Consider the following 17,697-nt stretch of genomic DNA (forward strand, 5'->3'; position numbering starts at 1 on the left):
ACCCCAATGTGTGGGCACACAATTTGAATCCCACGCAAGAAAGCCAGACTCAGCCAGTAATAATGAAGACTAATAAATAGACAGGCAATAATAGAACACAAATACATTGGAAGGCTATTGCTGAAAGATGCTATAATGACAATCTTGAGGATTGTAACTAAAACACAATAGCTTGGGAATAGCAAAAACCTTAATCACACACATTCGTCATTCAAAAGATAAATATAGAAATCTTGTGAGTCAAGATTAGTATAAAAAGTATAGTAATTAAGAAAGTGTTAAATAACATTCCTTATTAGGGCACCAAGCATTGTTTTCCATTGTTCCCACAAATTATTTCCATCCATTAATCCTGTCTATAACAACAACAAAAAAAATAGTTTTAAACCTGACCACTGTATTTCTCATCGGATTTCCCCATTTATTTCTACTTAAAGTTTTGTTATAGAGTAACCTAATTCTGTTTTTATATCTCACTAACAGACTCCATATTCAGGAGTAGCTGTGAGATGGTTTCCAAGTCCACCAATGAGAAACTCAAACAGGGCATCGCTGTTCGCTTCCATGGCGAGGAGGGGATGGTGGGTTTCTAAATTCATATGACTCTGCATGAGTTCTCCATAATAAAAGCCCTTTTCTGTTGCCTGGTTTCAGCTGCCGGCTGATATATCAGCAGTACTCCATGTCACATGGCTCAAAGTAGTGAGCTGTGTTGTGGTTTGTGTTAAATTTTCTGTGTGTTTCAGGGCCAGGGTGTAGTTCGGGAGTGGTTTGACATCCTGTCCAATGAGATAATCAACCCAGACTATGCTCTGTTCACTCAGTCAGCTGATGGTACATGACATTTTCCTTACTGTGATAACATTTAGTGTGACAAGCAGAAATGTCTCATGGAGAATGAAGGTGTGTGTTTGTGTGTGTGTGTAATCTACAGGCACCACTTTTCAGCCCAACAGTAACTCCTCTGTGAATCCAGACCACCTGAACTACTTCCGGTTCGCAGGACAGATCCTGGGTCTGGCTCTGTACCACCGACAGCTGGTCAACATCTACTTCACTCGCTCCTTCTACAAACACATACTGGGTAAAAGAACACAGGCACATGTGTAGATGAGGGCCAGACCAGTGTGTTAGTTGATAATGCGTGGAGTCATCCACATTTCACCCTTTAAATTTGCTTGAAGCAGATTATTTAAAAAATCACTTAAATTCAGTCAAACTGGAACACATGTATCATTCAAACACGGCTGGAACAAATGTTATTTACTCTTTCCTCCGTATAACTTCAGATCTTGCCTCATGATCATAAAGCTAATAATAATAATAAGTAATCCAGGTGATTGTTGTCTGTTTGGTACAGTGCACACAGGAACTTCTGGTATAAGTCAGCATGACTTTCACTGCATCCATGTCCACATTATATTTCCAGTTTGCATCAACCAAAGCTTCAGGGAATCATTATCCAAAATGGAAATAAGAGAGCAATTTTGCGTACATTACTAAGGCTGAAAATGTCCTGTCATGTCCAGTTTTGCGGTGGGTTGGTGATGGTATGGGGAGGCATATGCTTGGAGGGTCGCACAGATCTCCTCTTGCCAGCCAACCTGACTGCTCTTAGGTCCTGGGATGAAATCCTCAGAGCCCTTGTTAGATCTTACGCCGCCCTGATCCAGGACTGGGAGGATATCCGACCCCCACGTCCCGTTATGAGTTGCAGAGATGAAGTTATACAATGTAAAGATTTTGAACTTTTAACCATTTTGTTCATTGAGATCTGATGTGTGATTCAAGTGTTCCATTCATTTTTTATTGAGTAATGTAAATATCTAGTTTAGATGTGTAGTGACTTTAAGCCTTGGAGAGAAAACCGTCTAGGGTTCGAAAGCGTTCAAGGTTGGATAAGATTGATCATTTTTGTTGGTTACACATTATTGGAGACCTGATAGTAACCCTTGATGAAATTCCAGACAAGTATGTCACCACGCATTGTAGAATTATCATTATCATGATGTAAAATATTTGTTTTTATGTATTTTTTATAATATAATTTATATATATAATAATTACGTTTTCCATCCAAACATTAAGAATAAATGGAAATGTTAGAAAGTATGTTAACATTTTGTTTGAAATAATATATATATAATCCTTTACCACTATCAGCTTTGCTATATACAGATTAATATTATTGGGTGACATTTTTAAAGCATTATGAATCTGACTTCCTTCAGGTTTAGTAAAATACAATGATCATGACTTGTGTGTTTTCCAGGTATCCCAGTGAACTACCAGGACGTGTCCTCCATTGATCCAGAGTATGCAAAAAATCTGCAGTGGATCCTGGACAACGACATCAGTGATCTGGGTCTGGAGCTCACCTTCTCTGTAGAGACTGACGTGTTCGGGGCGATGGAGGAAGTGCCGCTCAAACCTGGAGGGACCAGCATCCTGGTCACCCAAGACAACAAGGTCAGTCCCTGCAGAGTCAGAGGGACGCTTTCACACAGTGTCGACATATCTTGTTTGGTTGGTGAAGGAAAAAGCTCGGTGCTAGGTGGTATTACTTTATGTTTTTCTAATAAATCCTTAATTAATGTTTTAGTTAATAAAGTTTCCTTGAGGAAAAAATATAATTTAAATATAATATTAAATTGACACTAATTCTTGATTTCTTGATGCCTTTTAAAAAGAACTGAAATAGGACAGAAATGTATATTGTTAGAAAATGTTATGAATGGCCTGGATACAACTGATGGAATTGACTATGCATGAAATCTCTATTACCATGGTCTTCCTGTGCATCTATCACTCACAGATTGTAAAAAATAAAAAGAAGCGGTTGCCTGGGAACCTCCTGTAAACCCACAACATGGCATTTTTAGGGGTTCATGATGCAGGGAACCGTATTGAAATTGCTCAGATTTTTTATCTTCCGTTGGTTAAAGTACTAAAACCTAAATACTAAAACCTAGACCATAAAAATAAAAAAAGTGAAATTCACAGGGATGATATAGACAGCTGCAGACACCTCAGACGCAAATAAAATGACATGTGCACCAGCGTGTGATACTGTAGGTTGCAACCAAACAGAAATCTGCACCATACACACAGCAGCAACACTGCGGCTAACGACATCAAGTCCCCTAGGACCAAAAGCAACCGGCTCCCAGCACATAAGCATAAACTTTTATGATCAAGAACAGTGTCAAGCGGATTTCTTCTCAACACATCATCGCAGCATTATTGTTCGGACACCACACTGTCAACATTAGAAAGGCTTGAGTCATGAAGACATGTCCGCTTTGTTTTGAAACTGACAAAACCGACCCAGAGTTGGCTTTCATCCAACATTACAGCAAAGCATCTGAAATATTTTGTGATTTTGTGTTTTAGTTAGCTCTAGTTAGATAATGTTAGCTGAGCTGTTACTTTACCCGGTGCAAAATACCATAACTTTGCTGTATGGCTTTCCACATTACTTCACCAGCTAACGCGACCAGCGGTGTAAGGTACTAACAATGGGCCCCAGTGCAGGCTGTTATGAAGGGCCCTTGGGCTACACCGTTACAAAGCACACGTACGCACACTGCGTTCGTGTCTAGAAGGGAACCCTATATTGGCAAATTTCTGTGCCTTGTTTCCTCGTTGTGCCACGGTTTAACAACTGATAAGATTAGATGCAGTAAATACCTCATTTAAAGCTCCTTAAATTGATTTATTTCCATATTAACATATTAAATTCAAGAGTAATAATAAGTTCTCTTTGTGTGCGTCTCTCTCTCCTGGACACTGCAGTCTAAAGCAAAACACCATCATGTGATGGATTTTAGAATCGGACTGTGTCACCTAGACTTTTGTATTTGCAAAGTACAGAAGTCAAAGAGAAAGTTATACAGAGCGTGGCCGGTGCTGTCACTGTCACAATCCTGAAACGTCCCTACAAACAGCTGAGTGCAGGAGGAGTCCTCTGTGCTGAAATCATGCAGATTTTTTCTGGCAATTTCAGTACCATAACCTCCCGAATCACGACAAAGCCGCACCAAATCCACAGAAAAAGCACTTATAAAGTTTTCTGGAGTCTTGTCGTCTTGTGACATGATCAAATAGAATCTTGGGCATTCATTTACATATTACCCAGCAATCATCGCTGCATTTGTCGGCTATGTGACACCAAAGAAAATAAGACTAAATTCATGTTGAATCTGTGGAATATATTTTTTTATAATTCACTGTATACCTTATAGCCGACTGCTTGCTAAAGACGTCTAGTGTCGGGCACCACGGCAAAGGGGGAAATGCACATAACACATATGAGTGTGTATATAGCTTGGTCGCTAGTGAAAAACAATTTGAGGTGAAATGGTTTTTTTTTAGCCTGCAAGATATGATGTAACGGTACAATGCAAATGTGGAGCAATTTGTTTACACTAGCCTATAGTGATGAAGGCAGGGGCAGCCAGCTTCTTTAGCACAAACCTGTCGCTGTTTGCTTTATAACGTTCAATTGAGATTTGTCAATTTACTGATACTCAGATACACAACTGCTTCACCCGTCTCTGTCGCTATAACTTAAGTGACCTACATAATATACATCAATGCAACATAACGGCGCAGGACAACACCACAGTGGGAGACCCATTCACTACAGTAATGTTACATTCTGCGGTCTAAGGGCCGGATTTACTAACATCCTGAATAAAGAGTAAGAAGAATTATTGTGTAGATGACAACAGGAGAAAACACGATGGAGGTGGCAATATTTAAATGAGGGTTTTACGTGTTTTAATGGTTTCCGCCGTGGAGAGTCGGGAGGGAAAGCAGCTACTTGCTTCATTCAGTGCTCCTCTTTTCAGCCTGTGTTGAAGGCTTCGTTTTAGCTATGGAGTGATACATCTTGTCTCTAAATGATCTTTGTTGGGAGTTGCACATGCTCAGTTCCTAGTTAAGGACTACTAGCCAATCAGAACCAGAGAAGGGCGGGTCGGCGAGAAGCCGGTAAACGGCTCGGGTTCAGCCGTACGTGTTGCCGACCGGCTTGGCAACATGGACTGGAGCGAGAGTTTCAGAGCGGTGAGTTATTAATCTGTATCCATAAAGTTTTAGCTGAGCTCTGTCTCTACATCACAGGAACAACTTTATGTCCACTGACTGCCTGGAGGGCAGCTAGTGTTTGGAAGGGAGAGGAGAGCTGTGTGCTGCAGCTCGCTGTTTCTGAGGGCGTGTCGGAGTCAGTATTATATTGAGTTTTTTCACACTTGTGTTTCATACGCAACGTATGGAACACAAGTAAGTAGCGTTTCAAAATGTTATTCACTAGTTTTATTTTGAAAGTCTAACCGGACGTACATGTCCAAAAACTAAAGGGGTGTTTAGGTGTTAAAAAGCTGAGACTTAAAAATCCTAACTGAAACTTTTTCAATCTCATTTGTAATTTTTTTTATGGCTTGCTGTCCTTACTTTAGAGGAAAAATATACACTCACTATTACTAGGCCTACATGTCTAAATAAACACATGCATGTACATCTAAATGGATCATTAATAATTTTGTTAAACTTTGTAAATATTGTAATATATAAATAAATAATACTTTATTTATAAATGGTGAACACATCATATATAAAGTGTGAAATACAATCATAAGCACATTATTGTCGAGCTGGTAGTGATAGGTGATCTGTCTCAGAGATACGGTACCTGGCCTGTAACGGTGAGGCTTTTCCACGCCACCAGTAACGTTAGCTGGGGCGACTTTCCAGGTAGTCTTAGTAGCATCCTTTGGACTTTGCCATTAGTAGATTTAAAAGAGAGATGAGAAAATGAGATTGTTTACATTCTTTCTCGGGAAAGTATCAAAAAACAGGCAGCTATGTAATAATTTTTTTACACTTTCCAAATGATCTTATGAACCATTAACAACTCATATTTAAATGGTTTGTCATTAAAATAATACTTTATACATTTATAAATAGTGAACCGATCATGTATAAATTCTGAAAATAAAATTATTAAGCATCTTATATATGAGCTTATTAATAAATAATACAACATGAATAATGTTTATAAATGACTTATTAATGTGAATTAACGTAAGAACAATGCTTTGATGATTCATTAAAAATCTACTTATACTAGAAAATAATGAATAAAAAATGTATAACTAACATTGTAAATTACTTGTTGATGTGTATTAATGTTGGAACAATGCTTTATAAATGATGAATCTCGTATTTACTAATACTTAACTAATGCTTCATAGTGTGTACTTATTATTAAGTGTTACCGACTTACTATCAAAGAGGAAAGTCTTAGGCCTACTCTTAAATGTGGCGACGGCGCATAAAAGCGGTAACTTTAGATAGTCCTGATTAACAAACTGATATCCCAGCAGGACTCAGACATACAGTAGGTTTACTCTATGTCGGAATCTAAATCCTGCTTGCACTTCGACGCACGTTGAAGAGAACCTGCCAGTGAAAAGGATAGATTCATGGAGAGATTTCCCTCTTAGCCCTAGTGAGAAGGCTCTCCATGCCCCGGAGACATCCAGGGACCAGGACCAGCTGTCACCATCTGAGGAGACATTCAGGAACAATAACCACCTCCAGTCCGTCCGTGCCACAGAACAGGCTGTTCAACCTAGTGGCTGATTGATGCCATATTTTGCGAAGTGCCTCAGAGTGACATGGGAAACTACTGACCCAAGTTTTGACCGTCCTATCTGGAGCGAAGACGTCACTTCCGTTGTATGAGTACAAGAATTTCCTTTATAACTATGACAAATGGAGACATGACACCACTTCCTGTTTTGACTGTAACCTGCAGGAACTGATTATATTGAAATTGGCGATTTCAATAGTGTTTCCTGCAAAGCTGGTACTGAGAGCCACATTGCCTTGCATGCATGGCCCCCAGCCCCCTCGGTATTGGGCCCCTTATAATTGGAACAAATAAACAATAAAGCTACAGGACCCCTAAAAATATCTGAGCGATTTCAAGCCCCCTTTGGGAATGTAACTATGTTTGAGCTCTGTCTCTTTATCTTGTCAGTATTTCTCGATGAATTTGATCTGTGTGTGTCCTCTCTCAGGCCGAGTACGTCCAGCTGGTGACGGAGCTGAGGATGACACGAGCCATCCAGCCTCAGATAAATGCCTTTCTGCAAGGATTCCACACCTTCATCCCCCCCTCGCTCATCCAGCTTTTTGACGAATATGAATTGGTCAGTAGTTCTCTTACGACCTGGCTTACCCTTCCTTTCCTCCTACTCACATCCGTCATCTTTACAGTAGGAATTCTTTTATTGTTTTTTATTATACCTTTGTTTTACCATCCATCTATCGTCAACCACTTATCCTGCGTACAGGGTCGCGGGGGTCTGAAGCCACCTTTGTTTTAGCAAGTTAACTAAGAACAGTTTCTTATTTACAGTATTTCTCCTGGTTTCCCTCTGCCTCCAGCTCTGATGCAGGGATTGATTATGCAATTATGTCTGGGTGGGGTGAGGGTTCAACGGTGAGGTCAACTTGAAGCCCCTCTCTTTTCTCCAACAGAGTTTTTTTTTTTCTGTGTGTGTCTGCAGATTTCATGTCCTCATGCTTGTGAGGATCGGTAGTGTAGCAGGATCACTATCCCACCCTGGATTGTGTTTGTCCTGCCTCTGAATATAATAGTCTAATCAGCTGCCGCGTCAAGTCATATTCTGTGGAGTACTGACCCATTCGGGCGATTTCAGAGTGGCTGAAGATCACCCAGATTGCTCTGATAGACTTCCATCCATCCATCCATCTCCAGCTGCTCATCAAGGTTTGGGTCGCAGGGGGCAGCAGCTCCAGCAGGGGGCCCCAAACCTCCCTTTCCCGATCTAGCTCTGACCGGAGATCAAGAGGCATTCCCAAGCCAGTGTGGAAATATAATCTCTCCACCTACCCCTGGGTCTTCCCTGAGACCTCCTCTCAGCTGGACTTGCCTGGAACACCCCCCTAGGGAGGCACCCTGGGGGCATCCATATGCCTGAAGCAACTTCACTGGCTCCATTCGACGCAAAGGAGCGGCGCCTCTACTCCAAGTTCCTCGTTGATGACTGAGATTCTCACCCTAAGGGAGAAGCGAGACACCATCCTAAAAAAAAACATTTCGGCAGGTTGTACCCATGATCTAGTTCAGTGGAGGTCAACAGTGTCCCATCCTTGCTGTACACGGATAGGATGGTTCCCAATTTCCCCCTCCTGAAGGGGCGGACTGTTTTCCAGAAGCACCTTGGTGTCAACCAGAAGTCCTTCTCCATGGCTTCTCTGAACTCCCGCTGCTTTGCCTCTTTCACGGCAGAGGTTGCAGCCCTTCCGGATAAAACAATCCCAGAGGGCCTCCTTCTTCAGCAGGACAGCTTCCTGGACCACCGGTGTCCACCAAGGTGTTCGACAGTTACTGCCCCTTGAGGCACCTAAGACCTTGACACACTCTGTACTGCAGCTTCAGCAATGGAAGCTTTGAACATTGCCCCCTCAGATTCAATTCCCCCAACCTCCACTGGGAGGCCAGAAAAGCTCAGCCGGAGGTGTGAATTGAAGATCTTTTGGACAGGGGCCTCCTCCAAACGTTCCCAGTTCACCTGCAGTACACGTTTGGGCTTACCAGGTCTGTCCAGAGTCTTCCCCCACCCTCTGACCCAACTCTCCCCCAGATGGTGATTGGTTGACGGCTCTGCTCCTCTCTTTACCCTGGTGTGTAAAACATGCGGCCTCAGGTCAGACAACATGATCACAAAATCGATCATCGACCTTTGGACTAGGGTGCTCTGGTACCACGTTCCTTATGTTTGAACATGGTGTTTGTCATAAATAACCCATGACTACCACAGAAGGGAGGCTGTCCCGCCCCCCCCAATCATGCCTCCCCAGGTCTCTCCATCATTTCCCACGTGTGTGTTGAAATCTCTCAGCAGAACTATGGAGTCCCCTACTGGAGCCCCATGCAGGACCCCATTCAGGGTCTCCAGAAGAACTGCTGTTCAGTGCATCACACCGACAGCATTCAGTGTTCCCCCCACAACAAATAGGCATAGGGAGGATCCTCTCCTTCTCCGGGGTAAACTCCCAACGTAGCGGCGCTCAGCTGGGGGCTCCCGAGTTATGCTGCTATTAAGGTTTATTTCTGTTGTACTGTGGACTGAATATGCTTTTGTAATTCGCAGTGTGATTTGATGTGTTTTTCTTGTGTGTATTTAGTTTTACACAGAAAGCTGTTTAACTGTCTGCCAAACTAACAATGTTCAGTTTTTTTTGTCATTTGACAAAAGAAGCCAAAGTTATCAAGTGTTAAATATTGTCTAAACACAAGCATCAGTAAAAACCCTTTACTGATGGGATTTATGCTGTTACTAACTTTGCTGTGTGTGTGTGTGTGTGTGTGCAGGAGCTCCTGCTTTCAGGGATGCCAGAGATTGACGTGCAGGATTGGTGCAGGAACACTGAGTATACCAGTGGTTACGACCCCCAGGAGTCCGTCATCCAGGTGAGCTCTTCTTCTACCGGCCTGATATGGACTTAATCCTACATAATTATGTTTCATTTGAATCATCTTGGTTTCCAATGACTTTGATGTTAGTTAGGTTGCTCAAACATTATTCACAGGTTGTTGCCGTATTGCATGTATAGCTTTGTTTGAAAAGAAATGAAGGAAAGCAACATTTGCCAAGCAATGCAGGCATATGGAAGCCTTTAGGTGTTAAAAAATAATGTAAACTATTATATATATATATATAAATTTTATTCCAAATATGTGTTATTTGGGGGCGGCGCGGTGGTGCACTGTCCCCTCACAGCAAGGAGGTCACGGGTTCGACCTTGGTCATCCCGGCCTTTCTGTGTGGAGTTTGCATGTTCTCCCCATGTCTCCGGGTGCTCAGGCTTCCTCGCACCATCCAAAGACATGCAGGCTAGGTTAATTGGCGACCTGTCCAGGGTGTACCCCGCCTTTTGCCCGATGTAAGCTTGGATTGGCTCCAGCCCCCCACGGCCCTGTATACAGGATAAGCGGTTGATGATGGATGGATGGATTCATCTGTGTTATTTGAGTAAAAATTATACACATTAGCATTTTCCCATACATATGCACGTTCTATGACCACATAAAATGAAAACGGGAAAGCTGTTTGCATTTATCTTTTAAAGTTGTACCCCGGTGTAGATTGGACAAGATACAATATTGAACTTATGCTCTGTTCGAGACCCATGTGAAAACAAAATTCACTGTTGACTTAACTTTTCCTAAACTTAACCAAACTGCGACCGTTTCACAACGTTAACCACGTGTTAGAAAAGCTATTCGGCAGAAATGCCTGACAACAAACCTCTCCCGTGTGCGCCCATGTCTGTTAAGCAGAACTGCCTAAGTGCCACTTTGCAATAACTTCTTTGTGGACAAATAGAACTGCATCACCTTCTGGGTTGTCGGATTGTGTTTCTCTTCCTGTTAGCCATCAGCTTATCAGTCTGCATTTTTTGCAGTGGTTCTGGGAGGTGGTGAAGAGTCTGACCCAGGAGGAACGGGTTCTCCTACTTCAGTTTGTCACTGGAAGGTTTGTCTGCAGGATTTCCATTCTGGTTCTTCACATAGAAAAAAGTGTTCATTGTAATAAAGTATCCCCCTCTGTCAGTTCCAGGGTTCCTCACGGTGGCTTTGCCTACCTGATGGGTGGCAGCGGTTTACAGAAGTTCACGATTGCTGCAGTGCCATACACCTCCAACCTTCTGCCTACCTCTAGTACCTGGTAATTTTTTCTCAGTCTCTTGACTTCTTTTCGAGCCTATTGAATGCGAGTCTGGTTTTGAGTCCTTTGTTTTAGATGTTTATTCTATTATCCTTGATTTGCCATGGTATGCCTTGGGTGTGCCTTTGCCACCATTACTACTTTAAAGGGGCAGTTTTTCAATGAAATTACTGTTGTTATGTTAAAGTGTGCAAGAAAGAATGTAGCTGTACAAAGCACATGTGGAGCGAGATGTTTATACTAGGCAGGACAGCAAGCTAACGTTACTTTAGCACGGATCTACCACTGTTTGCTTTGTAACGTTCAATTTGGATTTATTGCTGTTTTTGCATGTACTCGGGTACACAGCTTCTCCGCCGTCTCGCTGTAACTTACGTGACCCACATAATATACAATAATACAAAGTAACGGTGCAGGACAACACCACAGAGGAAGAACCGTTCGCTACAGTAATGTTACTTACTGCAGTATAACTGTTAGAAAGTGATGCAACAATCTCATTAAATTCAGTCTAGCTCATTAATCAGAATCAGAAGGAGCTTTATTGCCAAGTAGTTTGCTTTGGTGTTACGGTGAACCACGTTAAGACAACAGTATGTAGAATATGAAATGAACAGTGTCTTGTTTCTTGGTACTCAGTCTTACGGTAACTTGATCTCCAAGTTGGACTTGTCAATTCAATTTAATTCCATTTAGCCTTATTGGCATGAATGTGTAACAACAATATTGCCAAAGCATCATACAAACTACATAAGAACAATCAACCCCATACATTTCATTAAACAAGTAATTAAAGCGTAAAGCAATCAAAGCAAACGTATGTTTGTGTTAAAAAAATAAACAAAATAAATAAAAAATTTAAATAAATACATAAAACAGTGTGTGTGTGTGTGTGTGTGTGTGTGTGTGTGTGTGTGTGTTAAAAAATAATATATATAAAAAAATTAAAATAAATAAATGAAACAGTAATGTGTGTGTGTGTGTGTGTTAATAGACAAAACATTTAAAAAAAATTAATTAATTAAAAAATAAATAATAATAAATTTTAAAAAAAGAAGTCAGTATCAAATGTAAAAACAAAACAATTACTAAAATATCAAACAATCAAAATAATAATAATTTGTATAAATATATATCAGTCTGAGGTTCTGAGACTAACTTGTCTCAGACTCAACTTAAACGGTCGTAGAGCCCTGGTTCAGGGCCATACATCCTACTGTGTTGGCAAGGATGTCTAACAGTGCTGGGGCCTTTCCGAAACTGCTTGCTACTTCCTCTACCTACCGACTTCCACTCCGTTCGTGCGGAGGCTCCGCCACATTTAGCGGCATCAGAAAGCAATGAGGGCGGAGTGGTAGTGGGTTGTTAAACCTTCAGATGCCGAGTGAGCACCGATGCCGGCTTATTGAAGGTGTCTCAACGGCCTTTGCTGCACGATGGGGGAGATTTCTTTCAAATGTGAGTTCCGTGTGACTGTGAAAATGTTCATGCAAAACTAAATAGCTGACATTAAACGACAGAATAACAAGCAACAAAGACATTAAAGAAAAATAGTTAAGTCTTTTTACATTTTAACTGTTTTAAATTGTTCAGACTATCAAATGCTTCAATATAATGTTTGATTTATTTTGAAATGTGAATGTAGGCCTTATATTTCTTAAATAAGAAAAATAGGTAAGCATCTTATCTGTGCGCCACCATCACCGCACATAAAAGAATATAATATTTATTTTTCGTAAATACAGATATTAATATAAAATATTTCGTAAATATCTAAAGTCATAGTCTTAAAGAAATCTAACCAAAATAATTTGGTTCATGAACAAACAAAGTGAATGACAAATGCTTTCAGTTCAAAACACTTTTCCTCACCATGAATGCTGAATCTTAATATAACTGTTGTTTATTTGATCCACATGTTACAGACGTGAGTAAAGTCAGATCCTATTTACGCTGGGGGAGAGGGTAGTTCGTCTGAAAGTTGGCCGCTGTATTTAAACACTACGCGGGTTGGGGAGATCGATTTGGCTGTGAGGGCGACTCTGACCAGAGTCCACTCCGTGTCGGAGTGGGAATGGCGAGGGTCATACAGTCCCGGTACAAGTCACTCTTCAGCCATATGTGAGGGACATTTGACAAACATTACTAAGCCCTGGAGGCAGCGTGTCTCTTCAGTGTTGTCGGCACTGTGTTTAATTCATATTGACCACAGTGTCCCCCACCTCCTCTTCCTTTTTTTTCTCCTCTTTGCAGTATCAACATGCTGAAACTCCCAGAATACCCAAGCCAGGACGTCCTGAGAGACCGTCTGCTGGTAGCACTGCATTGTGGGAGCTACGGGTACACCATGGCGTAAACATCATATCAGTTCCTGCTGCTGTGAGGGTCTGCAGACTCATGCAACACCCCCTCCTCCTCGTGTTGTAGTTAGGCGCTGCTTTTGTTGGACAAAGAAGGGAAATCTAGATTCTTCTTAATGAGCTGCTGGAGAGGCACGACAGGTTCTGGATGTCCTTTTATACCTGTGCTAGAAATTGTAGCTGGTACCTAGTAATTTATGCAAATAAGGATTTCATATCTTTAAATTTGACAGTTTTCATGCATTTATGTAAGAAAAACCAGCATTCACATGAATCCTCTAGTTAAAACGCAGGATAATAATCACAATAAAACATATTCACGTAAGTTTGCTGAATGTCAAATATCAGTTCTGTTTACGGAGCTTTCCGTAAGGAACCAGTGAAGAGTTGATCGGTTTCAGACATGCAATCAATGAAATTGCATGACATCCATATCCCAGGTTCACATACCAGAAAACTGGTATAATAGAACAAATCTAAACTTTGTTTTTGTCTCAGTTTACATTTTAACAATTTTACCAGTCGTTACGGTCTTTGGGCTCAGAAGCTCTAGTCTGAATTACCAAAACCACTTGCTGTCAGGATCCACAAGGGTATCAACCATTAGTGACTTAAGCTGTCCCTTTACAACATTCAAAACTAGTTAGTAGTAGAAGTTACTTAGCCTAGCTTGCTAAATTTAGCACTGATTCCCATTGCACTTTTTCATCAAGTTATTTTGAACCACACTCACTGTGGTGTCAATCTACTGTTGGCTGTCTGATTTTCATCGTTTCAAGATGTGGTGATGACAAATGACCTGGGGTCTCATTCATAAAACTGTGCGTAGAAATCTCACTAAAAGTACGTGCGGCCAAAAGCCAAAAATGGCGTTCGTCAAAAACTATTCAGACTTGTAAAACCGTGCGTACACACACTTGTAAGCAAGTTCCCTTTATGAATCACAATCAACTTGAAATGTGAGGGAGCTCCATGTCCGACCCTTCAAACGCCCATAGTTGCCTATAAATGGTCAGTGAAACGCCGCTCATTAATATTAATACGTCCTGACTGCAGGAAGAAAAGGAGGCAAATTCTGACAGAGAAGTTACAAAACGAAATTTAACTAAAATATGACGCCGATGTACCGTTTGGTGGGTAAAAAAAACGCACTTTCACGCAACGCTTATGCACCGGAGGAAAGAGGGCATCGGAGCTCCACCCCTTTATAACCGATCTGCAGGAAAGGGCCTCCATCCTGAGTAGAGACGTCACTGGCTGGAGGGGGGGACACAGTCGGGATGAGCCAGGTACTAATCTGGATTCCCCCCCGTTTGAAAAGAGATTAAACCAAATGCATTCCGCTTGTGTTTAAACATTTATTTAGGCTCCACAAACAGTCCACTCACTTAAAGAGGCTGCTGATGAGTTAAAAGAAAACTAACTTTTAATACTATAGTGTTATATTTTCCATAATGTGTTTTTACAAGCGGCGCATCACATCCACACGCTGGCGCACGGCGTTTGGCTCGATAAGGCAACATGTGATAATATGAAACTTTGCACTCTTATTTGCTTGACTGACGCGCTGAAAACAATTTAAATGTAACTTTTCCTCCTGCTCACCTTATTTCTGAGAATGAATTGCACTGCATGCAAGTATTAATTAATATGATTCCTGATTAAACTGTCCAACATATTTGAGGCGTTCTTTTGCAGAAACAGAATCTCAGTTTGTGTTTATGATCCTAAATCTGGATCTTTTTTGCTGCAAAGGATCTTAAATTATGTGGGGTTTTTGCAGACTTCAGGGAGAATCAATCAAACGGCTGTTTGTTTATTCAGCTTTAAGCCTACAATACTCAGAGGTAATATTTGGATTTATTTCACACAACAGTAGGCCTCTTCATTTCAGTTTCATCCTTCTGCCATGTGAGTCACCGTTTCTCTTTTCTCTTTAAGTGCGTACGCATGGTTCAGAGTTTACTTACGGGACGCACATTCTCCCGTTAAGTTTGTTTTTTATAGATCACAACCTTTGCCTGGGAAGTGGCGTCTGCACGTTTCAGCCCTGTTTTGTACGTACGCACCGTTTATAAACGAGACCCCTGAGCAGTTACTCTGGGAGAGCAAATCTGGCTGTTGGGCTGATGGAGTTGAAGTGAAAACTATTTTTTGTGCCCTCGCTGGGCTACAAATGGACACACTATGTGTGATTTATGCTAAATGGTTAGATATAGACGGTGAATACCAAAATGAGGAGTGCCATCACTACCGGAAAATAGGTAAAACTATATATTTTTCTTCTGGGTCAGTACAGTTTTGACCAAATAAGTAAACGCCAAGGACAAACATTTATTCATTTATTAGCAGAAATCAGTTGTAATGTGTAAGAATATCTAAGACTGGACTTCTAGCTGTCATGAAGTGTTGGCAGTATCTCTACTGCCAACACTTCATAATTTCTTCTACCTGCAGACTAAATACATCGATTCTTTTCCCCTTTGTCTACATAGCTGCATGAACACGCCCCTCCATCGCTGTAGCATAAAATGCATGTGTCATGTGGTTCACTATGTAAAATTCTGCGCCTTTTTCTGCTGTCGTCTATATTTGTGCTTCATGAATGAACGGCAATCTAGTTTATAACCTTTTTGTTCGTATTTGTAGACTTTTACAGTGAGCAATACAAGATTATCTACGTGACAAATGTTCGGCTCGCAGTGCCAAAAAAAGACAAAGCAGGAATCCTTTTAAATACATTTTTTATTATTATTATTATTACTTTATCTACACAAGCATGCTGACAATGTGTTTTTATTGTAAAAGGGATGGAAGTTTTCCTTCTTTCCTTTTATAAAAGAAGTGTATATACAGTAATTGATTCAATATTTCATATTCAGAATGCCTCGCCTGAAATGCTTTTTGTAAACTGTTGGTAATGTTTATTGAAAAAAAAAATGGAACTGTCTTCAGTATCAAATTATGTATTTTACCATAAATATGTTGTGTTTTGAGATTTTATTCAATAAAAATTGTTTTGACCATGCAGGTGATTTGGTAGTCATGCCAGCGAGCTGCAGAGGAAAACGTGTCTCCTGTTTGTGCAGGGATGGAAAAGCAGCGAGTCCAGCTGCAGCCTACTGTCGCACCAGCAGACCGAACCAACCTAACATGGCTTTTTGAACCATTTTGATACCAGTACAGAAAACTTCTACCACAGGGCCAGTAAGAGAGACATTAAGAGGTACGTGCACTGTTTCAACAGCCAGCAACTCCGCTTTGGTCGAAATAAGCAGCCAGAATTTTAGCTTAAAACACTCAAATAATTATCAACAAAGTATGAAGGGGTTTCCCCCCTTTCTGGTTTATTTATCCCCGCCTCTGCTGAATATTTTCTATTCCCCCCCTCAGACTGATCAATGCTACTTCACTAGTGATGCAGCTGATCACAAAACTCACAGATCAATTTGTTAAAATACGGTTTAAAAAAAAAAAACTTTGGCTCTAATCAAAAAAAATCGCACCCTGCAAGCACGTATATGCGTGGAGTTGCAGAGATATCTACTTCAGTATGCTAATGAGCCAGCCCAGCCTGTCCTCACTTTTCACACCATCTTTACTTAGCCCCGAACATCACAATGGTACAAATGTCAGACCAAATGAAAGAATGAAGTCTTGGGCAGAAGTTTTGTATTCATTATGTCTTCTATCTAATCTCATTATGGAGTTGTAGACTGTTGAATAGAGAGTGTGCACTTGTGACAAGTTGCCCCATCGGCAGGTAAGTTGTCACACTGGATTATCAAACAGTTAGAACACTTAATTGTGAATATTGATTTCAATTTCAAATTGTAACCAGAACTAAAAGTAAAATCAATCAACAATCAAGCCTAGAGAATTTGGAAAATAAATAATTTAATTCAAAACAAATGCTCACATTAACATCTTTCTTTGAACTTTAAAATCAAACGTCCTCTGGAGTGCAAATAGATGTATGGTAACTGAATTTAATGCTGCAGATAACTTAAATGTATAACGTCTTAACTAAACAGATGTGACTAATGCAACAATGTGCATTTCTGTATCTGACTAATCAGACGTGTTTAGAGTCTCAGTTCTGGCACACATAAATTGCCTGGCCTGAGGTGCAAACATCGCAGGCCCATTTGTAGCATTTCACACTTAATAGGGGAGAAAGTACCATTTTTCAGAAAAACGATTTTAAAAGTTAATGTTTCAGAGTGTGGTCCATCAATATCAGGTGGTATTTTGACTTTACCACGACTTCCGTATAATTTGGTGCAGGAAATTCTCTGCAGAACCGGGTGAGACTCCGACAGCAGAAACAGCTGATCAGTCGTGAGTTACAAGTTCGCTACGTACGAACTGATTCGGAAAAAGTCTTTCCGTCTCCCGTTTAGTGCGTTTACTCATTTGCTACAAAAACCATCTCAAGCAAGCGGGAAAACTTGTTTGCTAAAATAAGGACTTTTTCCCCTGCATTTTTCAGCAGACCTTTTTCTAATGTGATGCTTCAAAATGCGCAAATAAAAAACCTTGATGGAAACACGGCTACTGATACAATA

At 40.8% G+C, this 17,697-nt stretch overlaps 1 protein-coding gene across 1 annotated transcript in view; it reads left to right on the forward strand.

The window, feature by feature from the left end:
• hace1 (HECT domain and ankyrin repeat containing E3 ubiquitin protein ligase 1) overlaps positions 1 to 16,157 on the forward strand; it is a 45,863-nt gene extending 29,706 nt beyond the window's left edge. The window contains exons 16-24 of the mRNA XM_038712333.1: positions 484 to 581; positions 747 to 834; positions 935 to 1,084; positions 2,273 to 2,469; positions 7,089 to 7,220; positions 9,413 to 9,511; positions 10,507 to 10,577; positions 10,656 to 10,769; positions 13,023 to 16,157. Of these exons, the coding sequence (XP_038568261.1) occupies positions 484 to 581; positions 747 to 834; positions 935 to 1,084; positions 2,273 to 2,469; positions 7,089 to 7,220; positions 9,413 to 9,511; positions 10,507 to 10,577; positions 10,656 to 10,769; positions 13,023 to 13,125 (1,052 nt within the window). The 3' untranslated portion in view covers positions 13,126 to 16,157. The remainder of the gene's footprint in view (positions 1 to 483; positions 582 to 746; positions 835 to 934; positions 1,085 to 2,272; positions 2,470 to 7,088; positions 7,221 to 9,412; positions 9,512 to 10,506; positions 10,578 to 10,655; positions 10,770 to 13,022) is intronic.
• The last annotated feature ends 1,540 nt before the right edge of the window (positions 16,158 to 17,697 follow it).

This window comes from Micropterus salmoides, unplaced genomic scaffold (genome assembly GCF_014851395.1).
Source record: "Micropterus salmoides isolate LMB-PRFRI ecotype aquatic unplaced genomic scaffold, ASM1485139v1 Ms_hic_scaffold_11, whole genome shotgun sequence".
Lineage (NCBI taxonomy): Eukaryota > Metazoa > Chordata > Actinopteri > Centrarchiformes > Centrarchidae > Micropterus > Micropterus salmoides.